General features: G+C 45.7%; 1 protein-coding gene across 5 annotated transcripts; it reads right to left on the reverse strand.

Annotated features, from left to right (window-relative positions):
- Positions 1-4,877: 4,877 nt before the first annotated feature.
- CFAP20 (cilia and flagella associated protein 20) lies at positions 4,878-17,185 on the reverse strand. 5 transcript variants are annotated; one of them, XM_057314347.1, is made up of 7 exons: positions 16,835-17,185; positions 9,015-9,142; positions 8,741-8,778; positions 7,812-7,891; positions 7,025-7,136; positions 6,235-6,423; positions 4,878-5,939 (listed from the first exon to the last, which is right to left on the reverse strand). In XM_057314347.1, the coding sequence occupies exons 2-7, from the start codon at positions 9,016-9,018 to the stop codon at positions 5,793-5,795; spliced, it is 570 nt and encodes a 189-aa protein (XP_057170330.1). In that variant the 5' UTR covers positions 9,019-9,142; positions 16,835-17,185; the 3' UTR covers positions 4,878-5,792. The 5 variants fall into 5 exon arrangements, with proteins under 5 accessions (XP_057170330.1, XP_057170332.1, XP_057170331.1 ...); XM_057314349.1 differs by lacking the exon at positions 16,835-17,185 and adding an exon at positions 16,144-16,259; XM_057314348.1 differs by lacking the exon at positions 16,835-17,185 and adding an exon at positions 15,972-16,259 and having other exon boundaries at positions 9,015-9,137.
- Positions 17,186-22,014: the final 4,829 nt, after the last annotated feature.

A 22,014-nucleotide genomic window follows, 5' to 3' on the forward strand; every position in this document is an offset into this window, starting at 1 on the left:
GGCTTGGAAGCATTCTATTCTTCAGAGTTCGAGTGAAAATGAGAGCAGTCTTGGAAGGGAGGCCGCTTTGGAGGGCGCCTTGCAACCCAAATGCTCCTGTACACATGGACTGATTCTCTTGCATTTCCCAAATTGACTGTATTCCCTCCCAACTACTGGGAGGGTTCACAACTGAGGACTTTAAGGAAGAGAGCTGGGGGAGACCCAAGTGACGAGAGAACTCACAAAAGTCCCTGTTCATCTCCATTCCCCTCATGCAGTGAAACAGCAGAGGCTCTTGGTGACATTCTCTGCCCCAGAGAATAAGGGGATCCATCCGACGTGCTTCCACATCCCACCCCTCGCACACTGTTTTGCTTTGCTTCAGACACCATGGATACCAAGAGGCACGATTTTTCCAAGGCTCATGCTCCATCCAGATGTTCAGAGCCTGGTGGATTTACGATCTGGAGGGCCTCTGCCACAACCCAGAGGCTGTGGTGGTTTGCATTATAGGACTCCATATTTCAGGTTCTGGAAAAGGGGCAGAGATGTAAGTGACATACTAGAATTTTGTGTAAAAGGAACTTAAACCTCGAGAGGTGCTTTGCCTTATGCTTTCCTTTCTTCCCAGCATCTGGCCTCTCTGCATGCGACTCTTGCTCACTCCAACTTGGAGCAGCCTCTCCAGTGACCGAAACACCAAAAATCACCAGGGAGAAGGTGTTAACATGCAGATTTCTGGGCCAGATTTAGACCCACTGCCAGAGAATCTGCATCTTAATGAGCTGGGCCCAAGAGCCTGCATGTTAATAGGCCAGGGCTAAGTAATCTGACTGTGACCTTTTTAAAAGTGAGAAATACAATCAGAAGGACATCTTCAACAGTGTGTAACTCAAATTGTACTGAAGCAAACACCCGTGTGTAAACACTGCCCAGGCTAGGAAATAGAGCCCTGGTGGCCCTCGGAAGTCCCCGGCAGCACTTCTCGCCTCACTCACGGCGTCCCCATCCCATCCCGTCCAGCCCCTCCCCCCCCACCGCTGCAGCTAAAGCAGTCTCCTGAGCTCGGAGATACTCAGTCCTCTGCCTGTCACTAGGGACTGTTGTTTATCAGTGCACCCAGAACAGTGCACCGCTTGGCTTTTCTGAAAATCAGAAGTGGACTCGTTCCTAACACGCTGTACCTTGGTTTCTTGCTGTTTGTGCCGCGTGGCGGTTGTGTGCTGCCCCTGTTGCTGCCCCTTGCCGCACGGTGTCCCTTTTCAGGGCTGTATTGTATTCTGCGGTGTGACAACAACACAACTGATCGGATCCCTCGTTCATGGGAGTCTCTCACAGCCCAGCTTTGAGGTAAATTTCCTCACCTGGCTGCTTTTGTAGAGGAGGAAACAGCAGGTCAAAGACGTCAAGGGATTTAAGAGCCTGGCGTGGGGGTTCGACAGCTTGAGTTTGAAATCTGCTTCTGTCAGCAGGGGTATCACTGTGTGAGCTCCGGCACATTCGTCTCCGTGCCTTGGTGTCCTCATCTGTAAAATGAGAGTAATAGGGCCTGTTTCCGGGCTGTGAAAATTCAGTAACACAAATGCTTGTGAAGTAGTTAACACTTCGCCCCTTCAAACACTTTCAGAAATGGGAACTGGGGCTTCCATCTTACTTCATATATTTTGTGTGGTTTAAACTTCCCATGAGCATGGGTTACTTGTGTGACCCATTAGTGAAACACAAACCTTTGCCCCTACCACTTTATACCCTTAGCCTCCGTCGCTGAAGGTCCGCTAACATGCAACCGTGAAGTGACAACCAGGCCAGCCCTCACCGCAAAGGCAGAGCTGAGTCTGGTCCTCGAGCTCTCTCCGGCAGCCGTGTCTGACCTGACTCAGCCACCTGGAGGGATTCTCTGACTTCTCACTGCCCTCTACCTAAAGTTCACAGTCACCCACACAGGAAGCAAGGGGCCACCAACGCCAGGACGACAGGGATGGCATAGGACTCCAGTCAGGTGATCCGGGTCCTTGTTCCACCCCTGCCACTATTTGAGAGGCTAGCCTGTGTCTCTCTGGGCTGTGGTATCCTTGGCAGTAAAATGGAGGGACAGAGGGCTAGACAAAGAGAGCGCCAAGATCTTTCTCAGTGAATTCCCTGATCCTTGAGGCTTTTGGCTAAAGCTGCTGAGGTGCTGGGGAAATCAGCTTGGAGGCTGTTCTCTGGCATACCTGTCTTCCTGAGAAATGCCCCAGGAGGGGGCTGGCCTGGCTACAGGGAAAGCATTCAATGGGCCAGTGGCAAATAAGGGCCATCGTGGATCCACTCTCCCCCAAGATGAGTCCTGCTGGGAATGGTTGCATACCTATCCCACTGAGTTCATGACATTAACCAACACTCTCATTTGGAAGGCAATTCCTTCTAAAACACGCCGTGACTTCCAGGGAGCCTCATAATACAACTCTGGCTGCTTCAATTTCTATAATCTAAGGTCACTCTGGCCCTGGCACCGTGAAAGAGGCCACTAACCCTCACAGCCTGTCCCTTCCTCCTTTCTGTGGCCTCATAACTCGTTGTCACCATCTTCCTGGTGAGCTGGAAGGCCGAGGGCAAGGGGCCGTGCAGTCATTGGTGCTACAATTCACACTGGCCTGGGTCCAGTTTAGATAATACATCCCATCACCCTCAACGCCCCCTCACTTCCTCTCGGACGGATATGTAAAGCATCTGGGAAGTCAACAGCTGCCGCCTTCCACCCCAAAGAGGGAGGTGAGGTAATCCCCATACATAGTCCGACAAGTGCCTCAGGGTGAAAGGGGCTCTGTGTGGAGGAGAGTGTGTTACTGTGTTTCTCTGGACTTCCAGGAGCACTTCACTGATGGCCTGGCACTGAAGAGTGATGGAAAGTTAACCGGGTTTTCTCGTCTCCACAAAAGCATCTTTCATGCCACAATAGACCCCATATTGGAAGGAAGATTTCACTGTACGGTGACCAGAGACAAACAGCTCTGTTGAGGTCCCTGGCCACCCCACCGCCCCCCACTGCTGAGGATTCCAACCGTAATGTAACCCTGAAGGCTCAGGAGACAGGCACATGGAGTCTAACAACGGCAATGCTAGTATGTTTAAGGATGGAGAAGCGGGACGACACCCAGCTGTGACTGGGGTTGGCCCTGAAAGAAGAGGCACTGTCACCTCGGCAGATGGCCCTCTGCGTGCTGACCCACTGGTGCCTGTCAGAGGGGTGGCATCCATGAGGAAGGTGGCTCCCGTCTAGTCTTTAGCAGGAAAAAAAAGGGCAGAGTTGTCCTGACTGAGCCCACCTAAGTGTCAGGTACTCAGCAACTGTGGGGAGAAACAAACTCCGTGAGGCGTGCAAGGTAGCAGTGGAGCCCCTTTCCCTCCAGACCCCTGACCCCCACCACAGCCCCCCGGTTGCCTCCGAGACATGGTGCTTACCCACAGCACACCCTGGAAGAGGACGACACGGGAGAATAGTGCTTCTTGCCATTTAACCTCACAGAAGGGAGCAATGGCCATGTTGAAGTCAGCGCTGTTTTTACCTCTCATCGAAGTCAAGATGGCTGGTGCCCATAGTTCCAGTGCCATCCCTGTGGAATGGAACCAGATCCGGGGGAGTTCCCTGGGGCGAACCCAGGATCTAGGAAGGCCTTTTGTCCTTTTCTTGACTTGGAAATTTTTTTTTTAAAGGTTTTATTTATTTGTTTGACAGAGAGAGAGACACCCAGCGAGAGAGGGAACACAAGCAGGGGGAGTGGCAGAGGAAGAAGCAGGCTCCCAGCAGAGCAGGGAGCCTGATGCTGGGCTCGATCCCAGGACCCTGGGATCACGCCCTGAGCCGAAGGCAGACGCTTAACGACTGTGCCACGCAGGCACCCCCCTTGACTTGGAAATTCTTATTACATAAATACTACTTTTCAAAAAAAAATTTATCATACCAAAGTCTATACATGATACAATAACCATTCTCTCCAGATGTCACTGTACCAGTTCTTCTGTATCCTTCAAGACCTAGACATATCTGCATATGCTTGTCTCTGCCCCCACGCTGCTTTCCCCCAGAAATGTTACATATGGTAGAGTTGCATCATGTCGGCGTTTAACTTTTGTGAATTTATTTGTGCCAGAGTCGGTCACTCCACTAACCAAGCATATGCCCAAGAAGAAGTGTGAGCAGGGAAAGAGGGGTATGGTTTCAGTTCTCATGTGATTCAAGTGTTTAAGGAAACACTTTTCCTCCAAGTACTAAATTCAAGGCAAGCACTTCATCTGGAGCTCAAACAGGGACGTGAGGATCGGCTGCCATGCTGAGGGACACTGCGTGTGCTGCTGCAGAGAGGATGTGGGACTCCAACAGGACAACTTCCTAAGGAATCGAAGAGCATTCTGGGGGTGCCTGGGTGTCTCAGTCAGTTGAACATCTGACCCTTGATTTTGGCTCAGGTTGTGATCTCAGGGTCGTGAGATTGGACCCCCACGTCAAGCTCCGCACTCAGCTCAGTCTGCTTCAGATTCTCTCACCCTCTCTCCCTCTGCCCCTTCACCCACGCTCACTCTCTCTAAATAAATAAGCAAATAAATAATTAAATAATAATAATAATAATAATAATAATACAAAGAGCCATCTGGACTAGATGCCACTTTGTCTTAAGCTTGACATGGGCCCTGACCCCCAGTAAGATGATTCTACTGGTCAAACGCTGTTCACATTTTTTTCCATTTAGTTCATCCTGGAAGTTGTTCTAAATCAGTATCTATAGGTCTGTCTTGGTCTTTAAGTGCTTACTGCAAGCTATTCCATAGCACGAGTGTATGGGATATTCTTTGGAAAGAGCGCTATGTTCATATCACAAAGGAAAGAAAAATATTTAAAAAAATAAACTAAGAACAAATTTACAAACCAAGAATATAGTATTTTATTCATTTCCGGATTATGAGTATTACACAGCATATACATATATTTAGATAATATATAAAACAATGAACAAACCGTAGGAAGAAATATTGGTCTGAATTGCCTTATGGGACATTTTTAAATCTGTAAGTTCGTGGTGAGTGTATCTCCCCACACACTGAGGCAGGCAGCAGGATAAACTGCAGCATTCATATTCCAAAGGACGGCTAATTCCCCACTGTACTTACAATGCAATTACTGCATTATGGCATGGTCACTGGTGTCCACAACAGGGAACACCAAGTAATAGATAAAAGAACCACAGCACAGTAAACTAATAGAAATATTTGTTTTTTTGCATTGTCCTCCAGGTAGTTTCCTTTTTAAACTAAGAGCCATGTCCAGGGGCTATCCCTTAGAGTTGCATTCCAGTTATTGCTGGAGAAAAAGAAACAAACAGAAGAAGCATCAGTTTAAGTTATCAGAAAATAAATGGTGAGTGCCACTGACCACCCCCCACCCCAATCTCTGATGACACCAGAGGGGACGCTGGGCTGTGCGGAAATGCGTAATGTCAGCAGCAGTCAGGCACGTAAGCAGCCACCATTTTGTTAGAGGAGCCCAACGGGCTGCTGGTAATTTGGGGCTGCTAAAGAGGTTCGGATGGAAGACATTCTCCAAGGAAGGTCTGTGAGCAGGAAGCAGCAGGCTGTCCCCACGAGAGGGGCAGGATCACCTTGTGCAGGGAGAGACAGCAGTAACAGAACATTGCACAGGACTGATCCTGACTCAGGGCTGATGGTGGAAGAAGACCTTAGGAAGATTGTAGGATGAAAGGTGCTCCAGCCCCCATGTCAACATGGAGAGGCTCTGCGGCTGACCTCAGACGAGCGCACTTTCCAGCTTCCCCAACTCACCATCTGGCCTCCTCTGAGGAAGGGCAGCTTACCTTTGCTTTGTTCTGAACTGGGAGATACAGTTTGAACTCTGCTGGCAGTTCATCTTCTGAGTACAGTCTGTCTGAGAAGTAAACCCGTCGGATGCGACAGTTTGCATGGATCTGTGGGTGCAAGACTTACTTTAAGGGACAAAATATGATCGGCTTTCCTCTTTTCCTGCTTCTCCTGGAGCCCCTCCCATGATGCTGTCAGAGCTTCATCTCTCTGGCATCTCCTCAGCCTGGCTTAGGGATATTATGGATTCTGGCAAGAGCGGTATTTTGCTTGCTGTGTTCTCCCACTGTATCTGAGCAGACACCTGAATGTGTCCTGGACGTCTCTGAGCCCTCTGGACAGTGACAGGCAGCACACACTCCCCTCTCCCGTTTGGGGCTCCATCAGAAAAGGAGCCAGTACCTGCACTCTTAGGGTCTCGATATAATTGGTGCCATATGCCCGCCTAGTGAAGTCTGACAGATTGAACTGAATCTGGTTCCAGCCATCATCCAGCCGCATGGGCATGGTACAGATGAAGGGTTTGACTCGGGTGGTGCTCTGGTAGTTACTAGCCCGAAACCGCCGGCGCACATTCTTGTCATCTAGCACCTGTGAAACACAGAAAAAGAGCCACCACATTCACTCTACCTTGGAAGAAGCAAACAACCTTGGTGAGGCAAGGGCCTGAGCTCCCGCAGCCCGGTTTCCCAAGGCTGAGGCCCAAGGGAGAATAAACAGACCAGATACAGGTCACACTGGATGCAGATGGCCCGGAAGGAGCAAGTTTATCTTGTCCGTTGCCGAGACAACACCAGCTGCTTAGGGCACATGACACAGCCGAGGGCCAAGAGACCACAGAATGATTTCATAAACGTTCTTCCATTTGAAAAATCAAAAATACTAGAACACAGGCCTACAGTAACCAGTGTTGAATGGACACTACTCTAACCTTCAAGCTTTGAAATCCTGTAGCTATCATTCAGATTTCCTAGGTGCTTGCTTCTCCTTTAAAAACTTTGCGTTAAAGGTTGAGTACTAACACCAAATTTATATCATAATAATAACGGCTGCATCAAGTGTCTAGCAGAGGCAGAAACGAAGACACGCGAAAGAGTAAGGGTACTTTCCTAGAGCTACTCTTGTCCTGCAAGTTGACAGGCCATCCCCCTGGCAGACCGAAGAGTATACACATTCGTATGCACCTACTAACCTGTACTTCAAAGGTAAAATATTTCTTCAGATTTTTGATAATCATGACGAGGAAGGGAAGTTTAATCCCCAACGTCTTCTTTGGGTCTGCAGGACACGTGATATATGTGGTGCTGCAGAGAGAGGAGACACTAATAAACACACCAGGTGCCTTTTCTTCTGTGGCATACACCGCGAAAACACTCGGTCCAAGAGGTGAATTGGAGAGTAGATCTAAAAGATCCAGATACATCATCCAATAATCCCTCAATCCTGAGGCTTTAAAAAAAAACAATGCTGGACCCTGAAACAAAAGCTTCACAGAGCTAGACATCAGCAAAAAAATACCTGAAAAACAAAGCCAGGCCAACGAGCTGAGCAATTTCCTCCAGTCAAAGAAGACTCCCCTCTGGTCTAAGAGAACCATCAAGTGATAGAAAACCCAAACTAAGACCACTGTGGCCCAGGCCACCCACGGGATGATTAGTGCCACCCCTCCATGCACGTCCACAAGCCTTGGTTACGTATTAATAATAAGATAACTAACACACAGCACTTACTACGGGCTGTGCAGGCCCTAAGTGTGCTCATACACAATTCACTTACTTAATCTTCACAATAACCCCATAACGAAGGTGTCCTGTTATCCCTATTTTACAGATGAGGAAACTAAGGCCTAAGGGGATTAAGTAACTTGCCCCAGGCAAGGTGTAAGCAGATGGTCGGCCCCGCAGTCTGTGCTATTAACCTCTATGAAGTACTGCCTTGCTCGTGCACAGTGTCTCTGGGCAAACGGAGGGGCCGCTTACCTGACATTTGTTCCTTCAATCTCTAGCACCAGGGACTGGATGTCGTTATCAGTGATTCTTTTGATGTGACCATTCCGCACCTACAATGAAGAAAATTAAACTGATCAGTACTGAAATATTTGGCAATAACCTTGTTAAGATTTTGAAGGCCAAATGGGACCATTTAAAGAAGACCACAGTAGCCCTTGGGGCATAGCACAGAACTTTGTGACAGGGTCCCATCAACGAGCACAGGAACCGCAGGTGACCTGGCAATCTGTACATCAGGATAATGTTGTATGCACTGCGCAGCAGGGACATTCATGTACACTCTCTGACTTAATCCTAACAACAAGAGAAATCACCAAGGCGGTGGTACCTTACAGATGCGGACATGGACACCCGGGGAATGCAAATGAGGATCCTGAGGGAGTCAGGGTCAATGACCAGGCTTTCCGCTGCCCTGCACTGCCTCATGCACTCCAGCCAGAGAGGCCGAACGCTGAGTGCCACTGAGAAGGAGGGCGGCAACCGAAACATGAAAGCGTGCCGCCCCCGGTAGGAAGCATCGTTTCTGCCCCTGCAGTGCTTAGTCCTGTGCTCCTACTTCCCCTTCCCTACCTTCTGCTCCCTAAATTTCAGCTTTTTAAGTTTTTGGTTTTTTAATTTAAATTCTAGTTAGCGAACACCCAGTGTAATACTGGTTTCAGGAGCAGAATTCAGTGACTCACTGAACTGGTGGGATACAACACCCAGTGCTCACCACAACAAGTGCCCTTCCTAATGCCCGTCACCCATCTAGCTCATCGCCCACCCACCTCCCCCGCAGGAACTCTCAGTTTGTTCTCTATCGTTACGAGTCTCTTACACTTCAACTTTCTAAAGTAAGAATTCAAGTCTCATCTTTGCCATACGCAGAAGCCTTCTTTAGCATTTCGTCCCACACGGACCTCTCTTCTTTCTGATCTGCTCGTCCGGCTCATGTGGTCTAGAGGACATAATTCAGCACTTTATCCCACGTTGTTTTGTATTGTCTGCTGCTGCATACGTAGGAGGTACAGATGGGGACGGACCAACACTCAACACAGGTTTCCCTTCTCAAAATAATTCAGGAAAGCACAATTACCTTCAAGCTCTCAACTCTGAAGCACCTATAGGGATGGAGCAGAGTCGGGCACAGGCACTGTGACATGGGGCTGGCCTGTTAGGGCCGCGTGTACTCACACATGAAAAAGATCAACCAGCTTTAGAACAGGAGGCACCAAAAGCATGTAGTCTTTTTCCAGGTAGAGTGAAAATGGCTGTACTGGCCTGTCAGAGTCAAGGACTCAATCCTTTGGCCTTCCACTGGGCTTGCATATAAAGAGAGAGCACAGTGTCAAGTCTGACAGATAGTTGTATTTTTCACAAGGGATTATTAATAATATGGCATTTTGTGTTTAGACCTCGTCTCTGTGACCTGTGTTCCTATGAATCTGATCTGCTTATGGTGTGCTTGGTGTTCCCATGTGACATCTGACACCACTGCCCAGCTTTTTCTGCAAGATGCAACTGAGTCTTGTCTCCTCAAAGGTAGGGATCAAGTACTAAGCATTGTTGGTCTCTTCTACAATGCTTAGTACCATGCTAGGCACAAACTAAGCATTCAAATATTTGCTGACTTCTGGAATTTGTCACCCTGAGAGTTGGCAAGAATGAATAGATTCAAGGAGGATTTTTAAAAAATTCCTGGATAACATATCCACCATGGACTATTACAGGAAGCCAGAGAGCCTGGGGTATATCACAAAGCCAGGGAGGCTGCCAGCGAGAAGAATGCTTTCCCACAAATCAGCCTTTGGTGCCCATTATCAGAGACAGAATGCATGGTGGATGGGCCCCAGATCTCTGCCAATGCAGCATTTCTTAGGTTCTTAAGACACAAATGTCACATTGAAGTGCTTCTCAAACAAAGCTGGCGACACCCAATGCCCTCCTGCTTCGAATTCTGGGCCTCTTTCCCAGGGAGATTAAGAGCACAAAGCCTTGGGTCTGTGTAGCACATGCCAACACTGCCCACCTCATCCCCCATATAAATACTTTGGACCGAAGTGTCAATATTCCTCCTCTGTTTGCTAGCCCAAGCTGCAGACTTGTCGGTGAAGGAGGAATCAAATGAGAAATTATTTCCATTTCCAAATAACATGATGCAGTCATATTGCTAAGAGCCGCCAGTATTCCAACAAGATGCAAACACTAATTTTATAACATATTGCTAATTATTCTAACACAATTACAGTTATCTAATATAGCTTCATTCTTTTTTTAAAAGGTACATAATGCAACAATCAGATGGTTAACTTGAAAAGATCAAGGGCTCAAGGACAACTAAAAGGCAACTTGTTGCAATTTACCCAATGCTGCTTGAAAGCATGGCCTCAGATCTTACATCCAGAAGGTCTCTCCCAGCACAGTGAGAATTCTCTCTCAGCTCCAGAAAGTCCAGCCAGATTTCACAGGCAGGAAATGTTAGGAAACTTGCTTCTGCCCATCTCAAAGTTTATAGCGGATGACTTCACCCCAGCAAATGCGATTATTCAAGTCTTTACAGAAGAAAACAATGCCTTACACTGCACGCAGAAGCCAACAGACTGGAAGCCAAAACAGACTTTGTGTATTCTCTTCTGCTTCTGCCCCAGAGGCAAGCTCATTTTTAGTTAGACTTTCAATAACTTCCTAAAGAAAATTTTCTCTCAGCAACACATCAACCACCACACTCACAGACTTAATTCTTACGAAGTTAATTAACATAGTCCATAAAACAAGAGAACTCAGGAAAAAAGGCAGTTTTTTCAAAGGAATGCCCACCAGTCTCTCTGGAGTTTTAAGTATTCTCATATCATCAGCTGCCAGAGCTTTCAAATCATATTAAGTTGATTTGTTAGTGAATTATGATTTTTCTCCTTTATTAAGTTCACAGGGCTGCAAATACAAACTCACTGGAAAAGAGGGGTGGGGTGGGGGTGCAATTAATTAGACATATGAGCACTGAAAGGAAACCTTCCAAAACCTCTCTAGGCTCTAAAACTAGGATCAAAGGGAAAAGGGGGGGTGGACAATTTGGGGCAAGGCCTCCCAACCACCCTGGCAATCTGGCTGTCACCACCTTAAATTGTAAAGATCTTCCAGGAAGCCAACCCCTCCTCAGTCCAGTTTCTGACAAACACATATAACAAGATACACAGCCTCAGAAAGCATTGACTTCCTTTCCTTAGCTCCTTCCAGTTCAGAGGTCGCTAAGCAGGCCTGGCTTTGAAATGAAGATAAAATGAACTGGTCAGCATTTATTGCTTACAGTGGAAGTGGGTTTTATTTTACTTCCCTCTCTAAATGAGAAAGTGCCAATTGTTTTTGACTTGTCAATTCTTTTTTATTTCATGACACATTCCTACTATCAAGGTGTGGGCTACAAGTGTTTCATTCCTCCAAAAAAGAAGCAAAGCCAATCTTACTTTTTTTTATGAACTCCCTACCCCCACCAATCCCCCCCAACATTGGGAGAGGTGAGCCTGGAGAACCAGTGAAGTGGGCACCAGACCATGTGCTGTGTGTCCTGAGAGCCGTGTTAAGGCTTTTGGACTGGGAAAGCCCTGGTACAATGACAAAATTATTCTAATTTCTGAAGTCTGACTTTACTGCACTTCCTATTCCTAGGCATCCGTTATAGACCCCCCCCGCACCCCCCCCCCCCCCCGCCACTGCCAAGCTATGAGTGGCAGAACCCAGGCTACTAGCTGTTGCAAATGAGAACAGTTCTCAGCCTCTGCAGACACCAGGAAGGGAACCTTCAAGCCCTTCTTGCAATCACTCTCCCAGGCTTTCCATGGTTGCTGGGGCAACTAATAAAGAACACTGATTTTTTTTTTTTTTTTTTTTTCAATGTAAGCTCCAGGGAGGAGGGTCAAGCTGAGGGGAAAAAAGTACTCCTGGGATAGGGAGGAAGCTGGCCAATGCTCCATATTTCTTCAAGTGTTTTAAAAATAACACATGAGTTGTATGCATTCCCTACCCCCACCTTCCATTTCTCTGGCTCCACCCACTTATCCTGGCAGACAGCTGAGCCCTCAGCCATCTGGCATCCTAGTCTTAATGACACATGCTCCAATTTACATTAAGCCATGAGAGCTGTCCATTTCAGCAGCGAAGTTTCTGCCCACAGCTAGGGGCTGGGATCTAAGTCTGAAAACAGGCAGAGGGAGACCTCTGTGGGGAGAGCTGGGCATAGCTCTGTCTCGAGTCTTGGGCTTCGCAAGCTCCAATGGATCAATTAAGTGCATTGCTAACTAGTCTTCGTAGAAATGCCTTGCAAGGGCAAGTATAACTAAAACCCATGCCTTCGTCCAATTATAGTAAAAGCTGTTCCTCAGAATATGAAACATCATCAGACTGATCCAGGGAAAGTCTGGAAAAAAAAAAAAAACAGTTGTACTACCTTCCCGTCCAAATGCCCTCGACTCTGCTACTGGAAACCGCAGCAGTTTAACAATTTACCAATAAGGTTTGCTAATTAAAAACGAGGGTGTGGAAACTACTTTTCTGGAGACAATTCATTTTTTAAATTGAGAACAGGGAAAATAAATAAATAAAATTAGGAACAGGGAATGGGAATCTAATACTATCCAACAACAACCACAAAAAGTCTGGTTCTAATATTTAGCTTTGGAACAGGCAAGAATCAGCAGCAGCTGAAAGACAAGGTGAGAGGCGAGAAAGGTAGAGAAGATGATATGAAATTAACATCCTCATCTAGTAGACTTTTAGCATTTTAGACATATTTATATGTTGAAATGTGAAAACTGTATGATTTATACAGGCATAAATGGGAATAGAACCATCTGGTATTTTCTTTACAAACCAGAAGTAATGTCTACATTAAACGTAAAAGTCCTTTAGTAAATGTAATATTTGCTGGTCCCAGAAGTTAAGGGAACATCAATTTCTCCTAAGCTGTTGGTTTGAAAAATCAGAGGTCTTGGGGCTCCTGGATGGTGCAGTCAGTTAAGGTCCAACTCTTGGTTTTGGCTGAGGTCATGATCTCAGAGTCCTGGGATCAAGCCCCACTTCTGCCTCTGGCTCAGCGGGGAGTCTGCTTGAGATACTCTCCCTCTCTCTCTGCCCCTCTCCCCTACCCTCTCTCTTGGGCTCTCAAATAAACAGATAAGTTTTTGTTTTTGTTTTTATTGCAGAGGTCTCCATCAGGAATTTTACAGTGCAACCAGGCATAGATTTTCGGAAGCTAATTTCAAGTACGAGGAGTACGATGAAAAGGAAGTAGAGGTTCTATAAGGGTATATAAGTGAACTTAACCTGTCGGGCGAGTGGATATAAACTAATGTAACCTGAGGAGGTGCCTTTGCACTGTGACCTAGAGACTAATGAGGAGGTGGCAGGGTGGGTCCCAGCAGGTACAGAAGCCTGAAGGTTCGAGAACACGACCTCTTTGAGTTCAGCAGGAGGTCACTGCTAAGGTGGGGAGCCTGGGAGAGGTGAGCCTGGAGAACCAGTGAAGTGGGCACCAGACCATGTGCTGTGTGTCCTGAGAGCTGTGTTAAGGCTTTTGGACTGGGAAAGCCCTGGTACAATGACAAAATTATTCTAATTTCTGAAGTCTGACTTTACTGCACTTCCTATTCCTAGGCATCAGTTATAGACTTATTTACTTTTTTTTTTTTTTAAGATTTTATTTACTTATTTGACAGAGAGAGACAGCCAGCCAGCGAGAGAGGGAACACAAGCAGGGGGAGTGAGAGAGGAAGAAGCAGGCTCCCAGCAGAGAAGCCTGATGTGGGGCTCGATCCCAGAACGCTGGGATCATGCCCTGAGCCAAAGGCAGACGCTTAACGACTGTGCCACCCAGGCGCCCCTAGACTTATTTACTCTTGGGCAAATTCCTCGGTTTCCTACCCTATTTAATACTGTATGCCATAACTCTGTTGCCAAGCATTTTATATACATCGTCATCTAATCTCCATGACCATGGGAGGAGGTGGCATCACTACAAAATGAGAAAACTGAGTAGGTAAGTACTTGCCCAAGGTTACACAGCACAGGACAGAGGGCAGAGCCAGGACACAAATCCACACTGTCCCAACTCTAGCCCTGGGGTTTCAAGGTAAAATACTTTTCCTCCCCTTAAGGAACTTGCAGTCTAGTGGGAAATACACAATAAACTGGCAACCGCCATACAGTGTGATGTAGAGGGCCACAGGTGCACAGAGAAGACCTAAGCTTCCAACGAAATAATGTTTAAGTTGAGATTTGAAGGATGGAATGGGGGGGGGTATGAACTTCAAAGAGTATAGGATAAATGCAGATGTTACAAATGTTAGTAACCACACCCATGAAAATGGAGTTTGTCAATTCACTGGTATTAGGAATATGGCATTCACTCCTCACGTTCATAAGAAGACACAGAGCCTGAACAGAAGACAAACTTAATTTTTCCAAGATTATTCTTCACAGAAAACAAACTATAGAAATTCCGTCTTCATAAAGTTGGGAAGGAGAATAGTAAAGTTTGTGAAATCAAAATAGTAAAAATAGCCATATGTACCTACTGGCAAAGTTCAGGGTCATTTCTAGATAAATGTGGGCAGTCCATCCCTCCCTCCATCAAACTTTGCCTTTACTACAACTTTGCCTTACTTCCTGAGAGCAGGGAAAATGTCTTCTTCTCTCTTTGTACCTCCCCAAATCTACACAGTGCCTGTGACTTAACTGTTGCTCAATCAATCTTTGATAAGTATATCAGTTCCCAGTGTTTCCCCAACTGGGTTGGATCCCCAACACTTTCTGAGTATTTTGTCATATAGCACAAAGCCTATGGATCTGACCCCAAAATTGCCATTTTCCTCCCTTCCCTTCTCTTGCCCCAGGGGAAAAAATTCACCCCTAAATACTTTTCAGTCTAAATACGAAAAGTAGAAACATAATTAACTTTTACTATTACCAGAACTTTGCTCAAAATGAGTGCTATTCTAAATGTTTTCTTTGCCAAAATGTCTGTTTAATTTACTCCGTGTAACCCCGCCAGTTGTTCTAATGTTTTCACACGTGTTTATGTCATCAGGGTACCATCCGACCTCTAGTGGCGTTGTTAAGGGACACAGTGCACCATGGTTACTTTGCTTTTATATTCTGTGTGTAAACATGTTGACTAGTCAAAAAGCTGCATTTGAAAAATAAAACACACTACAAAAGATTAGACCCCGGAAGGGTTAAAATGGACAACTCTGGCAAGTTTCACCTACTAGAAATGCTGAGGCCTCTCTACTGCTGGAAGTTTTTCAGTGTTAGTTAAGTTCTCTGACCTGCTCTGTAAACCTCTCCTAGATCAAGTCCCATCCTCTAGTTCAACTGCCTCATACTGACACTTTTGTTACAATTCCATGTTCAACAGCACACAAGGTCACTCTCTCCATGCCTCCTGACAGCCCATAAGTTAAGCCGAGCCACAGCTGGGAACCCATCATCCTTACAAAGTTCTCAGGGACATTCACTTCAGGTTCTCTTTGCAGAGATGCAATTTCAGAGTTTACAGTATTTATTCCAATGTGAACAAAACCATGGAACTGAAAACCTCAGTAACGCAGGGAAAACATTAAGGAACCACTTTCCTGTGTAATACTCTTGGTATTAGCCTGAACTTGTGGATAGAAGCACTGTGAAAGAGGAAAGTTAGTCAGATTTTTCACCCAAGCATAAGGCCCAAACAACTTACTATATTCAGATCTTTCAACTATCTTATAAAAATGACATTAAGAACACACCACCCTCAAAACTGCTTTGGAAATGCAGAAATCCCTAGTGATGACAGGCAGAAGGCTATCTGTGTTCTCTCCCAATCTCTGTGTGGCCCAAAACGCTTCTCTGTGGATACAGGAAGACGAAGACTTGTTCTGAGATGAAATCCAAGATTCTTGGCTTCATTACCAATAAACTGCTTATTTAGATTACTCCACATCCATCTCTATAAAAACACCATTCAACATAACACTTCTTTCTGTGATCCCCTGAGGAATCACCTGTCTTCCGCAATAGAGTACCTGTCTTAACTCACCCTTTAAAAAACAAAGGGTACAGCTGACTGGGAACATGCATGAGAAATGGAACAATGAAGTAATAAAATGCAGACCAACTCACAGCATGCTTGACACACATGTCCCCTACTCAATAGCTCCAAAAAGACAGGAGATGAAGGACAGGGTCATCATCTCCTGGGGTCAGTGAAAGTGTTATCCAGTGGACACCTCAATAAAAATAATGAGGCTGATACTTGGCTCTGAGCTTATTACTCCAAACAAAACTTTATCACCATTTTGCAATTTTCCTGATGTAGACATCAAGCATGGAAGGCACAGCGCAGACCCCAAGTAGCAATGAATGTGGAGCAGGTGCCAAAAGCCACGAACTCTGCCTTGTTTGACATCACTGGAAGGAAAGGAGCAAATGAATGAAATCCAAACATAACTGCCTTCTGGCTGTACCCCTATAAGGGTGCCTGGAACAAAGGCTCTGTGTCTTGTGCCCAGCACAGTGCCTGGCACAAAACAGGATATCTGTAAATATTTGTGAAATCAGTGAACAGGAGCTTCTTTCATCTGTATGTTCCCAAAGCAACCTCAAGTTTATGCATTTCACACTAGGGGATGGGCACTATCGATCCCACTATATAAAGGGGGAAACCAAGGCTCTCTCTGAGGAACTGACTGACCAAGTCAAGACGGCGGCGAGGGACCACTGTCCCAACCACACCATGGCCGCAGGACACTTAAACCCCAGCCACACCCACCCCACACGCACCCCCCCCCGCCCCCCGCTGCCGACACGACGTCCCCACCTCGCGCCTCTGTCACGCCAGCCTGGGGACAGGTCACAGCAGCGCCCGCTTGGCCTCTCTGGAGCTCCAACTCGGCACAACTACCCGCCACCCCGTCCCCAGCCCCGGGACAAGGAGGGGGCGCGGCCCCTGCACCCCGCCCAGCCACCGTCCCCCAGCTCCTAACCTTTTTGTCCCAGATCTGCAGGGGTTTGCTGCCAATGCTGTAGAGGATGGAGAGGAAGCCGCTCTGGAATGTGTTTTTGAACATCTCGCCCGCGGCCTTCCCAGCCGCGCCGGAGCCGACCTAGATACGGGAACCAAGAGGCGAAGGGAAAGCAGGGCCGACCCTGGTCCGAAGATGAGAAGCTGCGCTCTTGACCGCCTGATCTGTAGTCACCCGCAGCTAAACTTGGACGCGAGACGCTACGTCCTAAAACTTCAGCTCCCACAAGAAAAAAAACCACCTCAATTCGGAAACCACAGCAACTGCCGCCCTCGCCGCTCTCCCCGCCTTAAATGGAGGCGGTGGGCCGTGCGCCGCGTAACATGGATCCCTCCGCCTGCTTGACCCGCCCTCTGGGCGCGCGGAGCCCAATCCTGCCACAAGTATCATGGACTTCCTGTTCCTTCCGCTCTTAAGCCCCGCCCCAGTTCCTCCTCCTTGTGGAAGGAACACTGTAGCCAAGGGACTATTTTTCCATCGTAGTCCTGCACAGTTGCTTTTAGAAAGCGGAAGGAGACAGAGGATTATAGAATGTGTGGTACACACGCACGGTGTCAAGGAAACGTGGCGGGGGTGGGGTCAGGGGCGGGAAGACTTGCCCCCCCCCCCCCCCCGAGAGACTGGGAGGAGTTACAAGGGCAAAAGAAAAGTGGAGAAAGGCGCGGAAGGTGGCTTGGCTGAGCAACTGCTTCCCTGGTGTTCTGAGAATGTCAAATAGGTGTTGGCCAAGTGCAGGATGAGGTTAAAGCACCCGACCATTATTGTGCACTCACTATGCTAAGCGCCTTATATGCATCATTGCTTTATTTATCAATAGAGTCACTATGAATACACCGTGTTATCTCGTGGGATGCAAACCAGTGCTCTCAGGAAAATGTATTACGAATGCACTAGCAAACAAAAAATTCTGAACATTAAGACAAAAGCAGAAATTAATAAAATAAAGTTGGGTTGAACCACCAGCTGTTTTAAATCGAGTAATACTTGGAACATTTTTTAAAAGACATAAAATAAGCTCTGATATTTCACAGTGGGGAAGAAATCCCAAATGTTGGAGACCAATCACTCATTGAGCGTCTACTTCAATATTATACGTGTGCCCAGGCCTGTGGTTGGTATTGTGGCTGACAGAAAAGGAGTTTGCAGTTAACATCATCATCAAAACGGCTACAAATGGCTAAGATCAGTTGAGCATTTATTAGGTGTCAGGCACTATACTAAGAGATTTAGCCTTTATTAAATCATTTAATCCTCTCAGCAACCCTGTGAACAATCTAACCAAAATTTCCAGACATATGGATCTTATTAGAGTAGAAAGTCAACTTATATTTATATGAAACTTATTTTTGGGTGACTTCTGGGGACTCTATATACTTTAGGCCAGTGAACACTTTATCCCTTGATTGTTACTAACATTTTCAGGGATCCTTCTTTGCCTCTTTCAGCTTCTGATGGCCCTAGGTGCTCCTTGGCTTGTGGCATCATCACTCCAATCTCTCTGCCATCTTGACATATGCTTTCCTCTGTGTCCTCTCCTCTTGTAAGCACACCCATCATTGGATTTAGCGCCCACCTTGAATCCAGTAGGACATCATCTTGAGACCTTCAATTTACTGCATCCACAAAGACCCTATTTCCAAATAAATGCCCATTTCTGATGTTCTGGGTGGACATGAATTTTGAGGGGACACTACTCAACTCACTATACTACCTCATCAGAGGACTTCTTTGACAACTAACCTGAAATGGCACCCCCACCCCAACTATTTGTCCCTCTACCCCACTTTATTATCAGCACTTACCATCACTTCATAGTCAATATAGTTACTTATTGCTATCTCCTTTCCCCTGATTTTGATCTTCTGGGAGAAAGAATTTGATCTGTCTTGCTTATAGATGTATTCCCAGTACCCAATCCAAGTGTCTGCATAAAGTGGGAATGCAGTAAGTATGTGTTCAATCAGTGAATCAGAGTCACGGACCTGCGGTCCTGGTCACTGCAGGCCCAGCACAGGCTCTGTCTCTCCCGGCCTCAGTAGCTCCACACCACCCAGCCAATAGAAATCTCCTTCTGCTCTGACTTGGGGCTCACCTATCCCATTTGCCTGCTCACAAATCTCTCATTCCATGCATTCTCAACTAAAATGGAAACCTTGACCAAGCGTGGGCCCAAGTGCCTTGAACAGATAGCCAATCAATGAGCAAGCTGATGGAGAAAATGAGTGTTTGCTTCTCCTAACTACTCATTCTCAGTACATGTCTGCCTGAAATGTACTCAGTTCTTTCTTATGTTGGGTTTCAAAGTTGATTGTGATTATGGCCTTGGCACAGTAAAGATGATCTGATCAAAGATTGGAGAACATAAATTAGTGAGTTGGCTCCATTGTAGACCTAATTTTGGCATGCTTTTTTCAGGTGCAGACTATCTTTTGTGCATGTATCCCAGCACCTACACAGTACCACCACCATGGCAGACACACAATGAATGAATGGATGGATGGATGGATGGATGGATGGATGGATGGATGCATGGATGGATGAGTAGACTAGAGCCAAATGATCATCTCTGACATTTACTTTCATTTCAAAGGTAATGTAGACCAAATTAACCTAAAACCACAGACATCTGTCACAGAAAAACTCATTAAACACTATAATTTTCTAAGATTGTTTTCCCTTCATCAACCTGAAGTCATGTAATGACAAAACACAAGAAAAATCTTGCTAATGAGTTGCTTCCTTCAATGATTTCTATAATTAGAATGGGGTGGATGAGTCAGTCAAAAAAGTAATAAATAGAAAGGAAGCAGAATTTATTAGGTAGTGGGTGAGGAAGCTCAACTGATGCAAATCAGGCCATTAAGAGTTTCAGAAGTGGTAACATAATTCTGTCAATGGAGTGAGGTACAAGATAGGGGTGGTCTTGAAAACCCATTACTACTGCAAGGGGATTAGTTTGTTAACCTGAAATTTGGGTAAAACCATTACAGAAGTAGCAACCAGTACTTGACCAGCCCAGAATCTCAGACCCTGAATGTATCACAGTCCTGAGTTTAGATAGGTTACCTTGGTAGGATGTCAAAACATCCACAGAGATTATGGCAGGTAAATCAAACCCATGATATCAGTAATCCATGTCAAAGTGAGGAATAAGTTTCTGATTATTGTGGTATTTCGTTATTTAAGATAACTTAACGCACTGGAGAATCTGATACTTCGAATTTAATTTGAAATGCTTAAGGAATGTGAAATTAGATCTGCGATTTTAATTTAAAAATGTTGAAGACATTTTAAGTTATAAACATTTACTATTAAAAGATTTTGATATATTAAATCTATGAGTTTAAGTATGTTCATATTTGAATGCTCAGGAAGGCTTCATTCGATTTTAGGTCTGTCCTGTTAGCTATTGGAAATGTTTATGGAAATCAAACAGATGAAATATGTGGGTGACTTTGAAATGTCTAAGGAAACTAGACTAAGTGTACAAACAATATTTACAGCTTAACCCATTACGTTTTGATTGAGCATTGATCAAGGAATAAGCAAAAGTGTTTATATACAAAACCAACTAGTTTATAGTTAGAACAAGATTTGGAAATCAATGTTAAGAACACGAAGAAGATTTTAAATGTACAGCTTTAATAACTAAGATATTATTAGAAACACCAGTAATGGTAAGCATCCCTTTCAGTGTGCAAAGGCTTTGGTCAGACACCAGAACCAAGTTGACAGTGTTTGTTCATGTCAAAGCCCAGAAACTCTGAACACTGGCCTCCGAGAGACATAGGGACTTGCCACACACGGCAAGGCAGAGTTTATGCCCTACACCTCCTTGCCGATCGGGATGGGAAGGTACAGCAACAAGGGCAGTAGTTGTGCCTGGAGAAACACCCTTTAGCTGGGAGCAAAGATGGAAGAGTGCCTTGGAACTGGGTGTTCGGCTGGTGGACGGAGGGCTACTGCGTGCCAGCGCCAGTGGTTGTATCCAAAGACCATGAGGCCTGACATCAGTAAAAGATCCAGTGGTGGGCACGTCTGAGAGTGAAGTTCGGATGGGACTCCGTTGGGCCCCTGCACATTATTGTCATTTTTAAAATTTATTTTTTAATTCACATACAGTAAAATGTACTCTTTTCTTGGGGGGGGTGTACAGTTTTGACAAAAGCATCGAGTCATATAACCATTGCCATTTTTAGGATATAGACAGTTCCATCAACCCCCAAATTTCCCCCCGTTACCACTCCCCTCCCCCCGCTATGCCGAATCCCTGGCAACCACAGATGTGTTCTCCATTTCCTACATTTTGCCTTTCCCAGAATGTCATATAAATGAATTACTCAGTAAGTAGCCTTTTGAGTCTGGCCTCTTCACTCAGTACCATGCATTTGAAATGCACATTTTAAAAGCTTGCTGAATATTCCTCAAACTGGTGCTCATCCATTCTACACCCACCCCTCTGCCCAGGGATATTTTAGAACATTTGCCAGCCCTCTGCACGCTTACTTTGGAAGGCTTCCCTACAGCACTTCAAACATATAAAAACGTAGCCATTTTTCATATTTAAGGTAACTTTTTTCCTGTATTTTCTCGAAAAGATCTTTAAAAATTGCTTTTGAAATTATTTGATTTGGTGATTGTGACACTTCACTATGATGAGAAAAATATTTTTTATTTTTTTTTATTTTATTTATTTTTTTTTTTTAAAGATTTTATTTATTTATTTGACAGAGATAGAGACAGCCAGCGAGAGAGGGAGCACAAGCAGGGAGAGTGGGAGAGGAAGAAGCAGGCTCACAGCGGAGGAGCCTGATGTGGGGCTTGATCCCACAATGCTGGGATCACGCCCTGAGCTGAAGGCAGACGCCTAACCGCTGTGCCACCCAGGTGCCCCGAGAAAAATATTTTTTAAAGCAAATAACAATGAAGCTCATAGGATTGGAAAGACATGTAATTGCATTTATTAATTTTTTATTTGTAACTTTCTTATGTGAGCACCAACACCTTTTTTTTTTTCCAGGTTTCAAACATTCCTGTTTTCCTGGAAATCTCAAAAACTCTGGACACATGTCCCGAGTACCTAACAGAGCCCCGCAAGAATCCATGGCCAAAGGCATCATAGTTCCAACCTACACCAGTGA

This window comes from Ursus arctos, unplaced genomic scaffold (assembly GCF_023065955.2).
Source record: "Ursus arctos isolate Adak ecotype North America unplaced genomic scaffold, UrsArc2.0 scaffold_19, whole genome shotgun sequence".
Lineage (NCBI taxonomy): Eukaryota > Metazoa > Chordata > Mammalia > Carnivora > Ursidae > Ursus > Ursus arctos.

What these genes read in the sequence shown, in the direction of transcription:
- CFAP20 (XM_057314346.1), bottom strand. Translation starts at nt 16,918, where the DNA reads ATGTTCAAAAACACATTCCAGAGCGGCTTCCTCTCCATCCTCTACAGC. An exon ending in ATTGAAGGAACAAATGTCAG is followed by an intron (nt 7,137 to 7,811) that starts GTAAGCGGCCCC and finishes CTCTCTCTGCAG; the next exon opens with CACCACATATATCACGTGTC. An exon ending in TCGAGACCCTAAGAGTGCAG is followed by an intron (nt 5,940 to 6,234) that starts GTACTGGCTCCT and finishes TTGCACCCACAG; the next exon opens with ATCCATGCAAACTGTCGCAT.